Here is a 21,063-nt window from a genome sequence, read left to right as displayed (position 1 = left end):
CTGATGATGATGACGACATCTAAAACGTGTGCATGTTGTGTAGGCTTTAGGTCTGCTGCACCGGCTGTGGGTTTCGATACGTTATATGGATGTATCGGTGACGACACCGGTTTTAGATATGGGGAGTGAGAGCACACCACATTATCGAGTTTTGTAGGTGTGAGTGGTGGCTTCGGATGGTTTGATGTATGTTTTTGTTAGACCTATGTTGAATTATTAATAAAATGACCGCATGCATCGATTGATGCATAGGTCGGGGTTTGAACCTCCTTTTCCAAAAAAAAACTCGACCCACCACTGTATCCAGTTCAGAAATGCTAACACCTTTCAAAAAGAGATAAATACACTAACAATCATTAAAGTTAAGGCCGAAGCACAATACGGTCACTCGACTTCAGAATACGCTCAATACAGTCATTGAATACGAGTTGTGGTGCTTATACGGTCACTCCTCGTCGTATAGCTCCGTATTCTGTTGAGTTGACCGGTCAAACATCGTTGGAAATTTTCAAAAAGCCCCTCAAATTGTTCTGTCCGTCGCCGGCCACTCGGACTCCTGGCCACCCCGCGCTGCCACTGCCTCGCTGCCTCGTGCGCCTGGCGACCTCGCCGCCTCGTGGTCCCTCTACTCCGCCTGGCGACCTCGCCGCCGCACCCTCCAGCGACCTCGCTGCCTCGTGCGCTCCGCTGCCGCCAACCGCACCGCGCCAATGCCTGGAGCACCGTCCGCACGCAGCCCCACCTAGCCTCGTGGCGGCCGAGTGCCTCAAGCGCGCGGGCACGGCCTGGAGCGCGAGGGATGGCCACGCGGGGCAAGGCGGAGGGCGAGCTCGTACTGCCGCAGCGCGCCGGCGTAGTCGCGCGACTAGAACAGGCGGTTTTCCATCCTCCTTGAGCTCGTGCGCGCGGCGAAGGAGCACACCGGGGTCCACTGGGGTTGGGAACAGACGAGCCGGATTCATGGCTGCGGGGTGAGGCCGAAGGAGTCGAGGGAGTGGCGGGGGAAGTCGTCGTGGTTGTGGGCAGAGGAGGAGGAGGACGATGACATGGAGAAGCGGGAGGAGGCGAGGGAGAGGGACGCCTCGGAATCGGAGCTGTCGCGGAGGAGCGGCGCCACGGAGAGGTCCGATGCGCGACCTCCGTTCCGCTGGAGCTGGATCAACTTAAGGGACCTGGACACCGACGAGCTGGACGCCCTCGACGGGGTCGCCGGCACCGGCGAAGGGGACTGTGGAGGTGACGGCGACGGGCCCTTCTCCTGAAGCATGCCCTTCAGGCCGCGCCCTTGCTGCTGCTGCCCTGCGTCGTGGTGCCCGCCGTACTGCCCTTCCTTTCCTCCTCGCTTCGCTGCGCCGGCCACCGGTAGAGTGGAGTGGAGTGAATTGAGTTGGAGAGGAGATCGAGGCCACGGGTGCGATATATAGGAGGAAGAAGCGGTGACACGTAGGGAGGAGGCGGGGCACGTGGTGGGGGTGGAGGCTTGCACGGGTTACACCGGGCAAGAGGGCTGACACGGCGCGGCGCCTGAGGCAGCCGCTGTGTCGGGAGGATGGATGCGGTGCGTCGTGACATTGAGTTTGTGACAGCGTGCGTGCGAAAGAGAGAGCCAAGGGAGTTACACAGAAAGCAATTGAAAACACATGTAGCTGCAGTCGGGAATAATTTGAGGGGTTTTAAAAAAAAATTGCCAACGATGTTTGACTGGTCAACTCAACAGCTATACAGCAAGGAGTGACCGTATAATCACCACAACTCGTATTCAATGACAGTATTAAGCATATTCTGAAGTTGAATGATCATATTGTGCTTCGACCTTAACTTTAATGACTGCTAGTGTATTAATCTCTTTAAAAAAAACGTTAACACCAGGCCGCACTACGTAGCCGCCAAGCAGAGCGCCAGCCGTGGCCACGACCGTTCATCGGATGTGGTCCCTGCCCGGCTGCCCCCGATGGCCCGAGCCACTGAATCCAGATTCAAGAATTGCCTGGCGTCGGCACATTGCACGACCTAGCCATGTGACACTCTCATGCTCGCTTCGTCTAGCTAGTCTTCCTCGTCAGGCGCGGCCGCGCTCGCATCCGGCAGCCACGACTGCACACATTAGACGTCGGCGGGTGCCATGCTCCACGCCTCCAAGGCTCCATGGCGATGGGGCTCAACGATCTATTTGCTCCAATCAAATTGCTGGAGGCGACCATGGGTTGTGGAGTTTCTAGAAGGAGCGACTGCTTCCTAGCTAGGTTGGCGGGAGCACTGCAGGTGGTGGATCCATGTGATATGAGCCGTTCGATTCAATGGATTTGACGGCTACAAATGTACTTGTTCTACAGGCAGAGTGTGGATAGAGGTAGATTCAAATATTCGAAAAATCGTCTACTATAGTAGTAGAGATAATTATAGTTGAAAAGAATGATTTAGATACAGAGGGAGTAATATCTAAGGTATAGACAGATCGATACTTCATTAACCGCGCGAAAGACAGACCCATACCATGTTATCTTTGCTTCGACGGTTCCTTTAATCTTTTATTTTTAAATAGCTACAATTCATTAATTATTTTTTCTAGACATGCAAGTATGTGACATAGGAGTAAGTAAGTCATGCATGTAAGTCATAAATTACATTATTCTTTTATTACTCTATGCATACAAGCACCACATATTTAGTTCATGCATGTTACTCTTAAATTACTTTTTGCATTAAATTTTGTATTAACACTATATGTATTAGTCGTATGTACGATACACATGTAGTTTACATTTACATTTTTATTAAAAATAACATTCTTTTTACTTTATTTTTTCTTCTTTATACTTTTTATATTTCATTTTTATTTATAAGCTTACATTCGCTTTGCATAAGTTATAGATGTTTTTTAACAACTTTTATGACTCTTTTAACAAATTTTCTGCAGCGCGCCGGGGCATCATCTAGTTAGCTTTAGTAATACCTCCAGCAATTTAACATTCGCACTCGTGTCTGCGAGACGCCCCTTGCTTAACTACACAAGAAGCAACGGGGAAGCAAGGGAAAAGACGGGAGCAAACGAAATAACCACAGTTTTACTCATTGTATCACATGTGCTCGTTCCTGTTTTACGTTACCGTTCTCACTTTACTTTCTTCTTTCTTACCACAAGTCCAGGTCCACGGCCACAGGGACGAGGGTAACCTAAAACACTCCACAGATCGGCTCCACAAGGGGTGAAAACTGAGGCTTTGCCAAGTCGGTCGATGCACCTGGCCTATGGTCACTACCACAAGGTTGGCCGTGTTTTACCGCGTCGTTGGTGTTGTTGGATTCTTATATATTTTTTAGCATCCTCTGTTCGAAAAAATATAAATTGTATTAGTTTTTCGAAATGTATTAAGGTTGACTAAATTTCTGATAAATATATCAATATGCATAATTTCAACTTGACATCATTGGATTAGTCATGAAATGAATTTTCAAATTTAGCTATTTCGTATAGTGAATGTCGATATTTTTGTCTTTGAACTTGGTTAATTTTAAATATATTTGACTTTTAAAATAATAATACACCTTATATTTTGGAACTGAGGGAGTATTTCGTTTGGCGAGTGGGGGAGATGGTGGGGTGTGTTTTATTTTTCTTTATAACGCGGTGTCATGGTGGGTCTAGGCTAGTGTAATTAAGTGTTATCTGCTAATCAACTCATACTTATGAGTGGAAATTCTCTGCATAAATAGTTGCATGCACTATATTGATGTTATAGTGTTATCACATGTTGGCACTTTTCTTACTTGGTGGTGAGACGGTGCGCAAGATTGATACATTTTTATAGGTCGGTTGTTGATGATTTATTTCAAAAATCGTTGACCCGGTCAAAGTCCTGAATCAAGTTCAAAATTAAGACCTCAATTGAATGAAAGAACTCTAAAATTAGAAAGCATACAGAATTAAAATAATTTAATAAGAAAGTTCCTTGAGAAATTGTTGACCCGAGCAACATCGGGTGACCCAATTCCAAATTAAGGACCACAATTAACAGTCTCACCTACTATTACGGTGCATAATGCAATTAGGGAGCATAGTGAATTAAAAGATTTTAATAGGGAGATCCTTGTGAAATTATTGATCGAATCATAATTGGTTGGCCTAGTTCAAAATAGAAGACCTGATTGATTGTGTGGCCTTAAAATTTAAGTAGCAAACTGCAATTTGGGAGTAATGTGAATTAAAATAATTTCATAAGGGAGCTCCTTGAGAAATTGTTGACCCGATCAAAATTGGGTGACACGGTTTCAATTGAAGAACTCAATTGATTGTGAGGCCTTTAAAATTAGAAAGATTTTAATAGAGAGCTGATTGTGAAACTGTTGACCGAGTCAAAATCGGCCTAATTCCAAACTGAAGACCTTATTAATTGCGTGGCCTTAAAATTGAGTGCCATAATGAACTAAAATACTTTAATAAGGGAGCTCCTTGAAAAATCATTAACATGATCAAAATTGGGTGACCTAATTTTAATTGAAGACCTAAATTGATTGTGAGTCCTTTAAAACTAGGGAGCTTAGGGCATGGCCAATGCATAGCCTCAGGGAAATATCCCGTACGCCATGTAGGATCATATGTCAGGAAAAATAGGTTCGGATGAGGAAGCGGGATCATTTGCAGGAAGCGGATGATTGAAGAGAAAAAGTGTGGTTTGGTGTAAAAAGCTGAAAAATTATTTAAGCAAGGTACACTCTTCCTGCCAATGTTACGACGAAGAGTTATCGGTATCTTTCATGCTAAACAAATTAGCAGTGGTTCCAAAGCAGTAAAAGTAAATGTTTACTCCCCCTCCACCAACAAACACACTCCACGACTAGCCGATTCAACGAGTGTCGTCCATACCAACAACAATCCAGGGGAAGATTTGTTAGATTATTTGCGATTTATGATTTCGGGATTGGGAGTCCCTTTTTACCCCTTTCGTGCAAGGACGAGTGAATAAACACTCATCATGAGAATAACCCGCTTAGCATGGAAGATACTGACCACCCCTGTCGCTCCATGAGTTGCCCAGGCACACAAAAACAGATGACCATTTGAAATATTAGATGTGACACATGCAAATTTACTTGGAGCGACATGGTAATACCGCATATAGGTAGATACACTGGACTCGTCTGAAATAACTTTGTTTCAAGAGTTTTGATGCACAAGCAGTATTCCCTGCTTAGTACATGCGAAGGTGAACAAATAGGTTGAGAAGCGACCAGCTAAAGAGCGAAGACGGTCATGTACATGCTTATGATTAATTATCGTTGCATACTAGCATGAGTAGGATATAAACACCACGAACATAAATATCGTGGAGGTTATGTTGGTTTTGATTCAACTACATGCGTGAACATATGACAAGTCGAGCCACTCGAACATTCAGAGGAGGATACCATATCATCATACTACATCACAATCATTTTAATGCATGTTGACATCCAAGATAAATCATTATCCACTGCTAGCTACTTAAGCAGCATGAAAACTATAATCTCTAATTGTTATTGCAAACATGTTTTGTCATAATATGCTAAATCATGGATAATGGTCTAAATATATTTACAAAAACAAAACCAAGTTAATAGTAGTGCAAGAGTGTTGTGGACTAAGCTGAAATCTACAATATGTTATTTAAAAGGATAAGATTAATTAATATGGGCTCAGCAATGTATATGAGAGTCACTCAACATTTTTATCGAGATCTTCCCCTTGGGTAGAACCCAATAAAAGAAAAAGAAGTTTAGAAAAACACACTAAAATATTTTAGGAGTTTTAGTTTTTCTAGAAGAAAGCAAATTAAATAAGGAAAAACTAAAACGAGAAAAACTATTTACGTACACGAGAAAGCTTCCAACAAACAAAGAAGAAAAGAGAATTCTTTTTGAGTTTTCTTTTAATACTACAACTAAATTACGCTAGAAAGAGAAAAACAAAAAGAAGCAAAAAATATTTTTAAATTTTCTACAAATTTTTCAAGCACAAAAGAAGAAGACAAAAATAAATAAATTTAACGTTTTAGGAATTTTCTACAATAGGCCAAACATTGCTTTAAAGTTTATGTTATGTATGCCAAACAATGTATGAAGGGTAATCAAACAACCCAAAACCTTCCCGCACTGCCGTGGTTGGGCCATATGCACGGATTCAAACGTGCCCTGTATCACAATCACATGTGCTCGCTCCTATTTTACGTGTTTTAGAAGTTGTTTGGTTTGGGACTAATTTTATCAAAGGTTATCACAACTAAGATTAGACAAATTTGATTAACTTAGATTCAAACCATATTAGGGTCCCACATCACATACACATAAATAGTATGGCAAAATTTTCTTAGACTTGCCAACTTATAGCGCTCATTTTATAAAACTAACATCAGACAGGTTTGACAATATTTACTCCCTCATTTTGGGATGGAGGGAGTATGTGACAAAGTATGGCATTAGTAGATGTAAAACTAAACAGCCCCTTACTTTCTCAAAGTATGGCATTACTGGGTGTAAAACCAAACAACCCCTTACTTTCTTCTTTCTTATCAAACGGCCGCGGTAACGTAAAACACTCCACTGATGGGTGAAAATCGAGGCTCTGCCAAGTCGGTCGATGCACCTGGTTCACCTCCCTCTTCTGCAGCGGTGCTGTCCCGTCACCTTTAAAGCTGTCGTAATTCAATTATTATGTCCCTCGCATAATTAAATCGAGCTGGGCCAAGATGCCGGCTCATCATCTTGTAGTAGACGAGTATACAGTATTTATTCAATTATTGGCGTCCAAGTGACCCAGTATTAAATTGGCCCAAGATGCGCAGCTAGCCTTCTCTCTCAAATCATCGAAAGAGGAAGCAGACGACGTCGAGCTCACGCGCAGACCAGAGCCAACCTTGTCGGAATCCTTCCCGTTATTGGAATTGGAAGGTCCTCGTCCCACCACCTTCACAAATCACAAGGCGGCATCTCCATCTCCAGGTTAGTTCTTCAAGCCAGATCTTGCTAGCTAGCTTCAGTTGGCATCTCCTCTTTTCAAGGATGCGGCACCATGATTAAGCCTTCATTTTAGAGGTAGTTCCATTCTTTACCTCCTCTCCTCTTTTCGGGTGAAGACAGATTGTGGCGAGCAGATCTAGCTTCAAACGCAGGTCTAGCTACCAGATCTACCCGCCAGAAGGAATGTTGACCAACTTGGTAGCTAGCAACGAGCATCTTAGCTTACTTACCAATTTCCGGATAAGGAAAAACTTGTTTTTAGCTATGCATGTAGAGCGGCTGACACAAGATATATTTTTGTGGTTACTCTGTTTTGCTAAGCTGTAAGCCGAGAGAGAGTACCATCATTCGGTCTAGCTACTCTGTTTTCGCCTTCATATACCCAAAACCAACTGACAAAGCCTACGTCTCAGGTAGCACCACTCGCAACCATGGAGGCGGCTCTGGTGAGTGCAGCGACAGGAGCCTTGAAACCAGTCCTGGAGAAGCTCGGCGCTCTGGCAGGCGATGAGTACAAGCGGTTCAAGGGCGTGCGTGGCGACATCAGGTCGCTTACCCGTGAACTCACTGCCATGGAAGCGTTTCTTCTCAAGATGTCAGAGGATGAGGATCCTGATGTTCAGGATAAGGTGTGGATGAATGAGGTGCGGGAGCTCTCCTATGACATGGAGGACTCCATCGATGACTTCATGCAGAGTGTGGGCAGCGAAGATTCAAAGCCAGATGGCTTCTTGGAGAAGATGAAGAACTCGTTGGGGAAGATGAAGGCTCGCCGCCGGATCGGCAACGAGATCGGTGATCTGAAGAAGCAGATCATCGAGGTGGCTGAGAGGAATGCAAGGTACAAGTCCCGTGAGGCCTTCTCCAAGGCCAAGAATGCAACCGTTGACCCTAGAGCTCTTGCTATCTTTCACCAAGCCTCCGAGCTTGTCGGAATTGATGAACCCAAGGCTGAGGTAATTAAACTGTTGACTGAAGGTGTGTCAACACAAGAACATGTGAAACTGATCTCTATTGTGGGAGCCGGTGGGTTGGGCAAAACAACTCTTGCAAATCAAGTGTATCAAGACCTCAAAGGAAAATTTGAATGTCAGGCCTTCTTATCTGTGTCAAGGAATCCAGACATCATGAATATCCTACGAACTATTCTTAGTGCAGTTAGTGGCCAACTTTATGCCAACACTGAAGCAGGGAGTATACAACAGCTCATCATCCAGATCTCTGATTTCCTGGAACACAAAAGGTACAGTTTCTAATTTGACTTCTCACCCCCAAGTATATACTTAATAAATTTATTTAGATATTTCACATCGAAATCATCTTGCATTATTGTATAATTAAAATTTATTTCCTTATAGTTTTATGTCCATTTTTTTTGAGTTGGTAAAAAAGTAATGTTTAAGTACCTCAAAAAAGTAATGGACTAATGGTCAAATATTTGTAGTCAAGTGCATGTTGATGCCGAGTGAAAAAATAGAGAGAGGACTAAAAACCACAAATCTTAAGATCTTCGTCCGTGATTCATGTCCTTCTGTTTACCTATAGTATTAAAAGATCATTAAGACATAGCTACTTCCATCATCATGCATATGACATGACCTTAGAGCAAGTATAATAGGGAGCTTATAATCCGCTTACATCACACTATTGTCTAATTCAAAGAGAGGGCTCTACCTCTACAAGCGCTCCCAGGGTCCACGATGCAAGTGGGCGTTGAGTGTCAGAGTCGATGTGTTGGGTGGCGTCTCGGTCATGGGTGGAGGGACGAACCAGAGAGCTAAGAACACATCCAACACCCGCCGGCAGAGCAAGGGCCTAGCTTTCACGTGTGTGTCGCACATTCGGGAACACGAGGAGGCGGAGAAGGAGCATGTCAGTAGAGGAGAAGAGTGGGGGCGAGCGCCGCTTGGAGGGGGACAAGGATACGTTTGGATGCAACAATGAAGAGGTGGAAGGTGGCGATGGAGTGGGATGTCGCACGCGGGGTGACACCGTCAACGGGGAGGGCGAAGTAGGATCTACGGTAGAGCATCAAACAGTGAAGATGTCAGCGAACTAGTCACCAGTTCGAACGTACTATACGTCGATGTTGTCGTCGTTGACACGCTGCAACTGAAGTGGTACCGCAGCTCAATGTTCTTGCCCCTGTTGTGGCGCCGTCGACATGGCCGAGCAGTTATCCATTAGCCACCAGAGGCGGATGCCCTGGCACGCGGCTCCTGCTGCAGCGACGTACGTACCCTGCTTCGCATGAAGAAAGTATGACAATCTTCTGCTTGGCAGACTGCCATGACACATGGCTGCCTTCGAGGAAGAAGATGGTGTCGCTGGTGCTCTTGCGATCATGCATCGATGTCCCCGCCTAGGTCTGAGTCACTGTATCCGACGAGCTTTGTGCCATGCGCCTCTTGAGAGTAGCAGCATCCGAGCTGACGCATGCTTGCGATGTACCTCAAGAGCTGTTTCACGACAACCCAGTGCTCACTCGTTGGCGCCTCCATGAATCGGCTGACGTATCCGACGACGTAGGTGATTTTTCGGTGTGTGTGGGTCAAGTAGCAGAGGCTCCCCTCCACGCTTCTGAAGTGTGTGGTGTCCACAGGCTCGCCATCACGCTTCTAGGTGATCTTTAGGGGTGGTTGCATCGGTATGGCCATGAGGTTACAGTCGTCCATGCCAACTTTCTCCATGAGCTTGCCGACATAGAAAGACTATGCGATGACGATCTTCCCCGGCCGCTGATCCACCTCGATGCCGAGGTAGTAACTCAGCAGTCTCGGATCGCTCATCTTGAAGAGTGACATCATCTCCCGCTTGAACTCTATGATAAATGTCGTAGACGTATCCGTGACGATTAGGTCATCCACATACACGCTGGCAAGAAGGCGATCGTCCGCTCTGGTGTATGTATTGTACAAAACGTGCTCAGACGAGCACTTCTTGACACCGAGCCCGTTAAGGCTGTTGTCAAGTTTCGCATACCACGCCCGCGACGCTTGACGCGGTTAGTAGAGCGCCTAGTGCAGCCGGAGCACTTTGTTCTCCATGCTGGAAAGCTCGAAACCTGGAGGCTGCACCACATAAGCCTCCTCCTCAAGTTTGTCGTTGAGAAAGGCAGACTTGACATCAAGATGGTGCACCTCCGAGCCTTCCTACGTAGATACAACGAGTAGTACACGCACGGAGTCCAGGCGGGCCACCGATGCGAACACTTGTTCGAAGTCGATGTCGGCGTGCTGCACGAAGCCCTTCGTCAGGAGGTGAGTCTTGTGCTTGATCACCTCGCCTGTTGTCGTTCCACTTTTCCTTGAAGACCGACTTCAGTCCAATGGGTCGATGACATCTGGGCAGATTGAAGACAGATCAAGTCCAGTTAGACTTGGTGCATGCCATTTCCTCCATCATCGCTCGCCATGCCGCATGGGGCCCGACCTCTACAAAGGTCGCCAGTTCTCTTTCAGGCAGCAGGAGCAGCTGCTCTGTTCTGCTGGAGTTAGCCGCGTCGTGCTCGAGCACATAATCCATGTGGCGGTAGCGGTGAACGACGTCGGGGTCGTCAGCGTCGTCGAACATGGCCCGGTCGTAGGGCGGCGGGGTGGCGAATTGTATGTCCAGCCATACTGCAGAAGTAGGTGGCGCACCACCCGCGGGCGAATCAGCTGCCCTCGCAACGAAGATGGGTTCCAGGGCAGCGGTTTCGCATGGCGCCGTTGGTGCTGACTTTGCTGCCATGGCAACATCTTCCATCGAGCCACCCTATGTCGAGAAATCAACGGTAAAAGTATCGCCCGTGCCTGCTGTCTCGTGCCTCCGGTCCTAGCTCGGTTTCTCGTGGAACACACGTTGCGAGACCCGGGGCTGCAGGTGTCCTTCACATGGTTGTGATGCCACTTGTCGCTTCTCAACACTATGAATCAGCTTTTAGGAGAGAGGAATTTTACGAAGCGTAAGACTTGTTGTTTTTTATTTTCTTCCCCTTTTATTGCTTAACCGAAACAGTTCATGCCGCAATCCCGGTGCTCCTCCCAGGATCGAGCACGCAGTCCACGGCTCCTATAAATTCTCCATGGATCCCACTGAACGTGTCTTGTGGGAAACAACTAACTAACCTGACGAAAGAAGTATTGGTTGCAACCGGTGGCAGACGGTCGCACGGGTTATCTTCGACCGATTTGGATGGCGAGCTATTAATAGGCTAGGTGTATAGTCATCGTAGCCTATTGCTGGTTTCGTCGGCTGTGGCAGTCTTTATTTACTTCTAGATTTGTGTTTATGCTCAGATTGTGAGCTCTTTTCAAACCTATGACTCTACTCTTGGATTTTATTAATAATACAGCTGCACGCATCGATTGACGCAGAAGCCGGGGGCTTTGTTCCTCCTTTTCAAAAAAAAATTGAAACTAAGAAAAAAAGCTGTCGTGAAAACCAGAGCTAGCTTATTGTGCAACACGCCCAACATGCATGGATCTAGGGGGGCTCCCTGTTCTCGTCTACCCTGGGGCTCAGAGAAGCTTTTTATGGGTTGGATTGGGTGTGTGGGGGGGGGGGGCTCCGAAGCCACGAGATGGACCCCAGAAGCATCATAGGGTTCCCTCCAATGTTCATTGCAATTGCCTTAAACCATCTTATCGGCTCACTTCTTTTGCTAAGTCTTTTAGCGCAAACCATTTTTTGGAGTGGGTTATCTCATTCCCGGTTTTGGACGGGCCACGCCATGCACGTTACCATCTGTCTCTTCCACCCTTCTCCTTCAGTGCTCCGCTCAATCTTCAGAAGGCCTCGGCCGCTGTCCCGACCTCGTGTGATTGTGTGCGTCATCACAATGTAGTCGCTCAAACAGAAGAAAAATTAGTTTGGAGTTGATTGGTCCGATAAATCTTTAGTGGGAATATAAGGAACAAAACTATAGTTCTTGAGTAGAAATGAACCTTTCCATAAAATAGTATGTACTTTTTCTTGATTTTAAATCACGGGATATTTGGATCCACACCTAGCTAGACTCCTTATTTATTTTCATGACCACCTGATCAACAACATATTGTTTTTGTCAACCTCTTGTTTGGTCACACTTTGCACTTTTCCGTGGTAATGACTCATGTTTAACCTGTGTGTATCTCCCAACTCTCCATAATCTGTCAAACTAATTAGCATATACCAATATAGGCACAAGATTGAGTCAACAACATATGCAAGTTTAACACTTGTGTCAACTTTCTTATTTAATTAGGGGTATACATACATATGGTCAGATCAGATCGCATCTGCCCCCGCGTCGCTCCATCCCCGGAGCGACACGGGCGGCGGCTCCAGCCCCACAGCCTCTCCCCTTCCGCCTCCTTCTCTCCCTCGCCGTCGCCGGTGGCCTCCGAGAGGCATAGCCTGCACGGAGCCGCCGGCGGCGGGGCGCTCTCTCGCTGCCGCTCGTTCGTGGGATGGGGATACGGCGTGTGGTCGGCGGCTGACCGGCGCTTGGCTCTGGGGCGGCGTCCTGGCTCGCAGTGGAGGAGGTCTCCGACGTGTGGCGCATGATCTGGTCGCGGCGGTGGGAGCGCCGCTGAGGGCGAGCGGTCATGGTTGTGGCGCCCGTGGGGACCGAATCTGGACCCTCTAACGTTGCGGCCGGCGCGGACAGTGGTGCTGGGATGGAGGGAGGCTCGGCTCCCTGCTGCACATCCTGGAGGGGCCTTTGCTGCGTTCCTCCTGCTTGGTGCCGTGGTGGTGCCGGCTGGTGGTTCGGCTGACGGGTTGCGAATCTGGCAGCTCGTTCGGCGAGTTGGGATGGGGTGGCGGCCCGCCCTCCCTGCTAAGGTCCTCTCTGGCTGAAGCGTGCGGCCGGTGGTGGTGGTCATCTCCTCCGTCGAAGGTGGTCGGTCTGAGGCTGGATGGTCAGATCTTGAGATCCGTCATCTAGTTTCGGCTATGAGTCGGGAAGACATAGTTGCCAGTGAGGTGGAGCGGCTTCATCTTGCACGGAGCTTTTGGTGGAGATGTCAAGTCATGCCTGACCGACAGGTGCTACGCTATGTCATGCCTGGTCGGCAGGTGCTACGGACGACAGATCTTCCAGAACCTTCGCGTCTGGACTGACGAGCGTGGGGCGGTGGCGCCGTTGGGCGTCGTGGTGGCCTCGACGGATGGACGGACTGACAAGGATGATACAGATCTCTCTCCTGAAGATGGGTCAGCGGTTCGATGATGATGGCGGGGTCTAAAATGTGTGCATGTGGTGTACTCTTTAGGTCTACTGCACCGGTTGTGGGTTTCGATACATTATGTGGATGGATCGGTGACGGCTCCGATTTTATATATGGAGAGTGAGAGCACTCCACATTATCGAGTTTTGTAGGTGTGAGTGGTGGCTTCAGATGGTTTAATGTATGTTCTTGTTAGATCTATGTTGAATCATAATAAAGATGACCGTATGCATCGATTGATGCAGAGACCGGGGGTTTAACCTCCTTTATATATATATATATATATATATATATATATATAGTTGGTATGTTGCCACCAGGAACATGTTTATTGTTTTATGTATTTGTCTATCTTATTTGACACTGTTTATATCATTACCACACTGATATCAACAATGTATCCTTGTGCAGTTATTTTGTTGTTCTTGATGATATATGGGACATCGATACATGGCATGCTCTTAAGCTTGCATTTCCTGTGACAAGTTCTGGCAGTATCATAATCACCACTACTCGTATAAATGATGTTGCTGAATCCTGTCGTTCAAGACCATTTAGTGGAGAGATGTATTGCATAAGGCCTCTTGGTATGGTGCACTCTAGGCAGTTATTTTACACAAGATTATTCAACTCCGAAGAAAATTGCCCATCATACCTTAAAGAAGTTTCTGAGCATATTTTGCAAAAATGTGCTGGGTTGCCTTTGGCAATAATTGCTATATCTGGTTTGCTGGATAATATTGAAAAGGCAGAGGGTTCTTGGAAACAAGTTAAAGATTCGATTGGTCGAGCACTTCAAAGAAATCCTAGCATTGAAGGAATGATGAAGATACTGTCACTTAGTTACTTTGAATTGCCTGCTCATCTAAGATCTTGTCTGTTATGTTTCAGTATATTCCCTGAAGATTCTATTATTCAGAAGAAAGTTTTGATAAATAGGTGGATTGCTGAAAGATTAATTCATACAGAAGCCGGATATAGTAAAACATATGAGTTTGGAGAAAGGTGTTTTAATGAGCTCATCAATAAGAGTTTGATCCAACCTGGGGAGCCAGATAGATTTGATAGGGTCATGAGTTGTCGACTTCATGACACAATTCTTGATTTCATCATATCCAAATCCATCGAAGAAAACTTTGTTACTTTGGTAGGTGTTCCTAGTTTGATGGTTGGGACACAAAGCAAGGTTCGTCGGCTTTCCCTGCAAGCCGGCAAACAAGAAGAACTGATAGTGCCAAGAGGCTTGGTATTGTCGCATGTCCGATCACTTGATCTGTTCGGGACAGCAGTAAAAATCCCTTCTATGGATAAGTTCAGGCATTTGCGTTTTCTGGACTTTGACGGTTGCAGACAGCTGGAGAACCATCATCTTGAAAATGTTTGCAGATTGTTTCAGCTGAGATACCTGAGCCTCCAAGGAGTGGAGAAAGTAAGCAAGCTCCCAGAACAAATGGGACGCCTATGGTGCTTAGAGGTACTGAATTTAATAGGCACCTCTGTTTGTGAGTTACCAGCATCTATAGTCAATCTCAAGAGATTGGTGCACCTATTAATCAACACCAATGCTACACTTCCTGGTGGAATTTGCAAGCTGCAAGCACTGGAGAAATTGAATGCTGTCACTGTCTATAACCAGTCATTTAATTTCCTGCAAGAACTTGAGCAGCTGCAGAGTCTGAAGGCATTGGCCCTTGATTTTGAGGATTATAGTTCTGCTGACGGAGCGGACGCTGAAAATGAGTCCAAGAAAACTATTATTGTCGCTTCCCTTAAAAGCCTAGGAAACCTTCTCTCTCTAACTGTTTGGGATGGCCCCGAATTAGTAGGGGAATCTCTGTGCCCTATGCCACTTAGCCTCCGGAAGCTTGCGGTCTGGCGTTCAATTATTCCCCATGTTCCAAAGTGGGTGGGCTCCCTTGTTAACCTCCAAAAGTTACGCCTTGAATTGGTCCGAGCTGAGCAGAAAGATTTCTATATCCTTGGAGGCTTACCTGTTCTGCATTATCTGGCTCTGAATATTGAGGAAAGTGAAACTATAAATACTCCTTCAACGGAAGAGCCTAAAGTTACAAGGGTCATAGTCTGTGGTGAAGTTGGATTCCCGTGCTTGAGGATATTTAATTATGATAGCACGTTTGCTGTGATGAATCTGACGTTTGCGGCTGGAGCCATGCCCAAGGTAGATGACCTCTTGATAAAATTTGATGCAGAAAAAACTGAGTCTCTTGGTACTGGCGGTGCTTTTGATCTCGGAATCGAAAATCTCCCCAGCCTCGTAAAAATCAGATGTAGAGTATGGGGGGATGATAGCAGCAGAGTTGAGGCTGAAAAGGTCGCCATTCGGGAAGCAGCCAACGCACATCCCAACCGCCCTACTCTATACCTCCGCTGATAATACGTTGCCGGAATGGAGGTACAAACTTTTTCTCCCATGAAAGAGCATGTACTTCAATCCACAAGATGTATGTATCTCTCTCATTGCCTCACATGATCGTTCGTCTGTCTTTTTCAGCTCAGGGAACAATTCCAATTAGGCTGCAACTCCAAATGTTCATCATCACTGCATTTCCGAGATGGAACGATTCATCATTCTCTGCGAGGATGGATTTGCCTCCCTGCTGGTACGTATTAATTAGTCAAACATATCATGTATACTCCCATCATGCCTAGCCAGAGAAATGCTTTCTAGACCGTTCAGAAAGAGATACTATATTAGGAAATACAGCATATGTGGGGTATATCCTCCTTTTCTAAAAAAAAATATGTGGGGTGCCTGCAGTTTTCTAATCTAATGCGCTGCATCATTGGGTTATGTGCCTTCTGTTTCGTGATAATGTGAGAAATTAACTGTGCAGTACAACTGTACACACATTTGTTTGTTCGTGAATTAATTGCATGTGTTTCCTGAAAGATGGCCTAAACTGAACTAAAATGAACTGTGCATAAATAAATGTTCTGATTCTGGTTCAGGGCCTTAACTGAACTTAACTGAAACATATCGGGTTTCAGGGCCGAGCAGAAGATGTCGTCCATGCATGTTGTGGGAGAATACCAGGCAGAAGGCTTACCTTGACGTGAAGCTCTGAACACAAGAGCTCTCGACACAAGTTGCCAGTTCAGATTCAGAGGATCACGTCATGCTATGCTCATGCTCACCTCTTGCATGACAAAATCATGGTAAATCATGGAAGTTGTGCACACAGACATGAAAACAAGCATATGTAACTCCGGCCCATGCTAATCGACTTTATGTAATTACGTGCAAATTGCAGGAGAAACCGGCCAAGAAGATGCGGAATCGGGTCGCGACGATCCGCCACAAGGAGGCAGAGGAGGAGAGGGCTGCTGCCGTGCAGGCAAGGAGGAAACGATCAGGTGCCGGGAGATGATGGACCCCGTTTAGATATGCTCTTGCTTTATACGTTCTGATCATCTGTGATAAGCTTTGATCATGGATGTATTAATTATGAGATCCAGGAAAGTGAATTTTAATTTTGCCACCGTTTAGATATTTTTAAGCTAGTTAATCAATTCAACAGTTTTATTCCAGATTACCCCGTTTTGTTTGTTAACTCCTCCCTTTTTATAATGAGATGAGAAAACAGAGCACCTGTCAAAAATAACAGCTGATAAGAACAACCATGTGATGATTGGTGGGTGGACATGGACTCGATTATTCAGACTAACTAAACACGACACGTCTGACCCGATACACCAACTGACACCAATTAATGGACTCCCACATCTGAAGTCAAAATTGAAGGACACGGTAGCATCTGAAACACTAGAAAGAAACCTAGCTAACGCCATTGTACTAGACTACTAGTGCCTAAACAAACAAGAATGAAAAAAAAAACAGGCCGCAAGAGAAGTCCAAACTCTGTGTGATATACCATCCTCACCGGCGGCCAGACAAACTGCTTGATCAGGGCAGAAAACAGAGCGGCGTTTCAGCACGAAGAGAGGAACACATAGGTTTCAGGCAACCAATGTCAAAAATAAAATGTTTTCTTTTTGTCCTTTTCAAACTGAGTACCGGCCACACATGCACAACACCCATATTACATGGACAGGGCCAACTCGACTGTTGGTTACACAGCAAACTAACATACAAATTGACTGGATGCTAGCTGCCATCTACACAGTGGACTCGCATACAAATTCACTGAATCCTCGCAAAAGCAATGACGCCTACAACAAGTTGCAGCATGTGCATACTTGCTCCATCATGTGCATTTACACTAGGGTGACATGACGTAATTCAACCATGCATCAACCCATCAACGTGGTAACAAATTAACACTTTTACACAATAACAAGGTTAACTTCTGACAGAGGCTAGATATGTTTTAAGCTTCTATTATCCAAAAAATACACATTTGTTCTCAGCTTGGGCTACGAACTAAAATTCAGTTAAGGGATTAATACACAACCAAATCAGTGACAGTGCTGCTACAACAGCCAGCAAATAGTGTCTACTTTGCATGTGCACACCCGAAGAAAGACCGCCCAAGGACGAAAGAAATCAATAGAAAATTCAGATGCCAGCAAGGATACATCGATGATAGACCGAAGCATTTGATGCGCCAATGTTCCTGCCTCCTGTGTTGTAGCACACCACCGAACCGAACCAATTAAACTTCATTATCTAAGATTTTCTTCGAAATGTGCATTCCTTCGAAAAAATTCCTATATGGTTCAACCCAATCAATCAAATGACCAATGTAGAATGAATTCCTAAGAATTCAAATCCTTCACAAATACTTTAAAATATCTTTGAATCAAAGAGGCCCTTAAGGGGCTTGTGGGTGACTCATAATTTCGTGTGACAACATTGGTGCCACGTTGCATATCTTGTGTTTCATGCTCGCACCAAGTACATCGGCATTGACTATTACATTGTGAGAGAAAGGGTTGCTAAGAACCTTCTTGACATTTCGTTCATTCCTTCCAATGTCATGTTGCGGATGGCTTCACGATAGCCTTACCCTAAGAATCTAAAAAGAGTACCAGCGCAATCTCAATTTATCCAAGTTGTGACTGAGAGAGGTTATTTTAGCATGCTAGATTTTTTTTACTTGTAGATGTACGCGAGTGGTTATTGGTTAGAGATGAAACCAAATTGTGTTACGAGAATACCAAAGGTTTGTTTATCAAGATTGTAACAAACGACCTCTATGGAGGTTGGAACACTACAATCAATCACCAATGTTTACAGTTCCGCTCGCAACTTGGACACTGACAACTGGTGCCTTGTCTTATCACCTCTCACCGTGAGAGCGTTCAGTACCAAACCATTGAGCGTGGCCTCAACATCGTTCAACCTTACCACCATCATCATTGCTAAGATAACACGTCATGTCCTAGCAAAGGTCACCTCTGTGGCCAGAACTTCGTCATGCTTGTTGAAGCGGCAAAACTGAAGAAGGGCTCCTTGGATCATTTTGGTCATCTTTCCTTTCGGATAGAGCTACTTCCTAGAGTCGATGACATGCCTTTGGAGCCTCCAGCCTTTCCCTAATTTCCTCTGGACAAAAAAATGCTAGGTTACGGCGCATGCCACTTTACGCCAAAAACACATGGCATGCGCACACACACACTCACGTGCATGTCTTAAGTTATCAAGTACTCCCTTCGTTTTTATTTACTTCGCATAGCTTTGGTCAAAGTCAAACTTTATAAATTTTTAACAAAGTTTATAGACAAAAATATTAACATATAAACAACAAATCAGTACCATCAGATTCGTTATTCCATACACATCATATAGATTTGTTACGAAAATGTTTACATTGTTTACTATAAACTTGATCAAATTTTACAGAGTTTGACTCCAATCAACTCTAATATGCAGAGTAAATAAAACAGAGAGGGTATGAGATACGACCTTCCTGTCTCTGTTGAAAATATTCAAATATATTTCTGATAAAGGGTAGCTTCTGACAACAACACATCGTCAAGCTTACAAAGAAGTTTCTCATAATAAAAATCTTCATTTATGAAATATAAGATATGATCTTCTAGTCAATCTAGAAAATAGTCAAATATATTTTGAAAAAGGGAACAAAATTTAAGACTAGCTTGTGATGAAAACGCACATCAAGCTTACGAAGTTTGTACGCTGTGTCAATTGTTTATAACCAGTCTTATGTAGGAATTAGTATCTCCTGAACAAGATAATACCTTACACCTCGCGGCAGGAACTCTAGGGAATTGGTTGTAGTATATTACTTTTGCTAAAATTTTGTTGTCTTTGAATTCAAATATGAGACTAAGGATCAGAACTGCATATGATCGGTTGTATTAGATTATTATTTAGTTATAATATATTTCTTAAGTTGTAGTTCTCATGCATGTTGAGAGGAATAAAAGTAGTAGTAGGGTTGATAAAGTGGATGTGTGCATATATATAGTGGGAATTAGCACCCTCCTAGTTATACCATTGGATGTGATGGGAGCGATCTCCATCGGGTCGTGCCTCATCGGAAGAAGTTGCGATGACCGGTATAGCAGAGAGAAAAATAGGCAGAAAAAAAGGTTCACGTGATAAAACGCTTGCAAAGTTTTAAACAGGGTAAATCGTGGTAGAACTTTTGCTAAATGGGGTAAAACGAATGAAATCTCACTAAATGGGGTAATTTATGTCAAAACTATCAAAATACGGGGTAAAAACCGGAATCCACTCAAAAAAAAAAAGTAAATGTGGTAATCTTTTGTGACTGTTATGAAAGTGGTAGTTCAGTGGGGAACAAACTCCAAATATGATAGTTTTTTGTTAAATACTTGCTAAGGTAGATGTCATTTAGTTCTAGCCAAAGGTATGCCTAACTGTCACACACTTGAGGTAGTACTTGCTGATGCATATTGCCAAATTAATGGATTTTGTAGAGATAAGTTTGCAGCACAGTCATGTTTTTTTGTGTGTGCAACAGTGTTTTAGATAGCGGGCTATGCAAAATAGGGACGATCCTTCAAATCCGCAATAACACGTTATAGCCAACTATTAGCAGACTACTGTACATGAGTATCATTTTGTGGCACTCTGCTCAAAAAACAATAGCAAGGCTATAGCTGAGCTATCCACTATAGCTGGCTATTTACAACTATGGGCAACACACGATTTCTGAAGAAGAACAGTCTAAATGGATTACAGCCACTTAAATTGCCATTCTAGAATTTTAGAAGAATCACGTCATAAAATTCACATTACTGAAATGGATGTGAAATGACCGGCGGAATAGTAGGTCAAGATAAATCACAACCTCTGGGCGTGAAGAAAATTCCACTTGGAATGTAAAGCACCGGCCTTTTGTTATCATTCTTGCAAGTGTCCGTGTCTATACCTGTGTGTCCAGGAATCATGCATGTAGTTGCCAGGCTTGAAAATTCATCATCATGTCATGCTCATGCCATTGGTACACGTACGCTAAATGTTTCTATATATTTACATCGACAAGCTTGGAATAACACCACTCTTTGAAGTTTCTCAGTTATTACTTGTAGAGCATTCAACACGTAGGAAAGTTACCGGCAGAACAACCCCGAAAAATTTCACACCGCAAGAGAGTTTTTACTATTTGGAAAGTGTAATTATACATGCTGACATTTACCCCATGCCTGTCATTTTTTCAGGCTTCTTTTCTCTAGTCAGATCCAGATAAGTATTTTTTTTTCTTTTCCTAGTTGACAAATCAAAGCACAATAATGCGAAAGCTTATTTCAATGTCTGAACCTGACCTTTTACCGTTAATTTGTCCCGTGCAATCAAACAACACGTAAACAAGAGAATCCAAGGGTGCTGAATGGATCTTTCGCAACTATTCTTGCACCTCATGCGCTATAAATACATATATACATGCATGCCAAGAGCAGCACA

At 44.6% G+C, this 21,063-nt stretch overlaps 1 protein-coding gene and 1 pseudogene across 2 annotated transcripts; both read left to right on the top strand.

Annotated features, from left to right (window-relative positions):
* Positions 1 to 799: 799 nt before the first annotated feature.
* On the top strand, positions 800 to 7,133 carry LOC123405898 (annotated as a pseudogene).
* On the top strand, positions 6,837 to 15,579 carry LOC123402939 (disease resistance protein RGA5-like). 2 transcript variants are annotated; one of them, XM_045096910.1, is made up of 3 exons: positions 6,837 to 6,975; positions 7,407 to 8,236; positions 12,221 to 13,386. In XM_045096910.1, the coding sequence occupies exons 2-3, from the start codon at positions 7,425 to 7,427 to the stop codon at positions 12,369 to 12,371; spliced, it is 963 nt and encodes a 320-aa protein (XP_044952845.1). In that variant the 5' UTR covers positions 6,837 to 6,975; positions 7,407 to 7,424; the 3' UTR covers positions 12,372 to 13,386. The 2 variants fall into 2 exon arrangements, with proteins under 2 accessions (XP_044952845.1, XP_044952844.1); XM_045096909.1 differs by lacking the exon at positions 12,221 to 13,386 and adding an exon at positions 13,599 to 15,579 and having other exon boundaries at positions 6,876 to 6,975.
* Positions 15,580 to 21,063: the final 5,484 nt, after the last annotated feature.

This window comes from Hordeum vulgare, chromosome 6H (genome assembly GCF_904849725.1).
Source record: "Hordeum vulgare subsp. vulgare chromosome 6H, MorexV3_pseudomolecules_assembly, whole genome shotgun sequence".
NCBI lineage: Eukaryota > Viridiplantae > Streptophyta > Magnoliopsida > Poales > Poaceae > Hordeum > Hordeum vulgare.
This window is presented reverse-complemented; position numbering and strand designations above follow the sequence as displayed.

What these genes read in the sequence shown, in the direction of transcription:
- LOC123402939 (XM_045096909.1), top strand. Translation starts at nt 7,425, where the DNA reads ATGGAGGCGGCTCTGGTGAGTGCAGCGACAGGAGCCTTGAAACCAGTC. An exon ending in GATTTCCTGGAACACAAAAG is followed by an intron (nt 8,237 to 13,598) that starts GTACAGTTTCTA and finishes ATCCTTGTGCAG; the next exon opens with TTATTTTGTTGTTCTTGATG.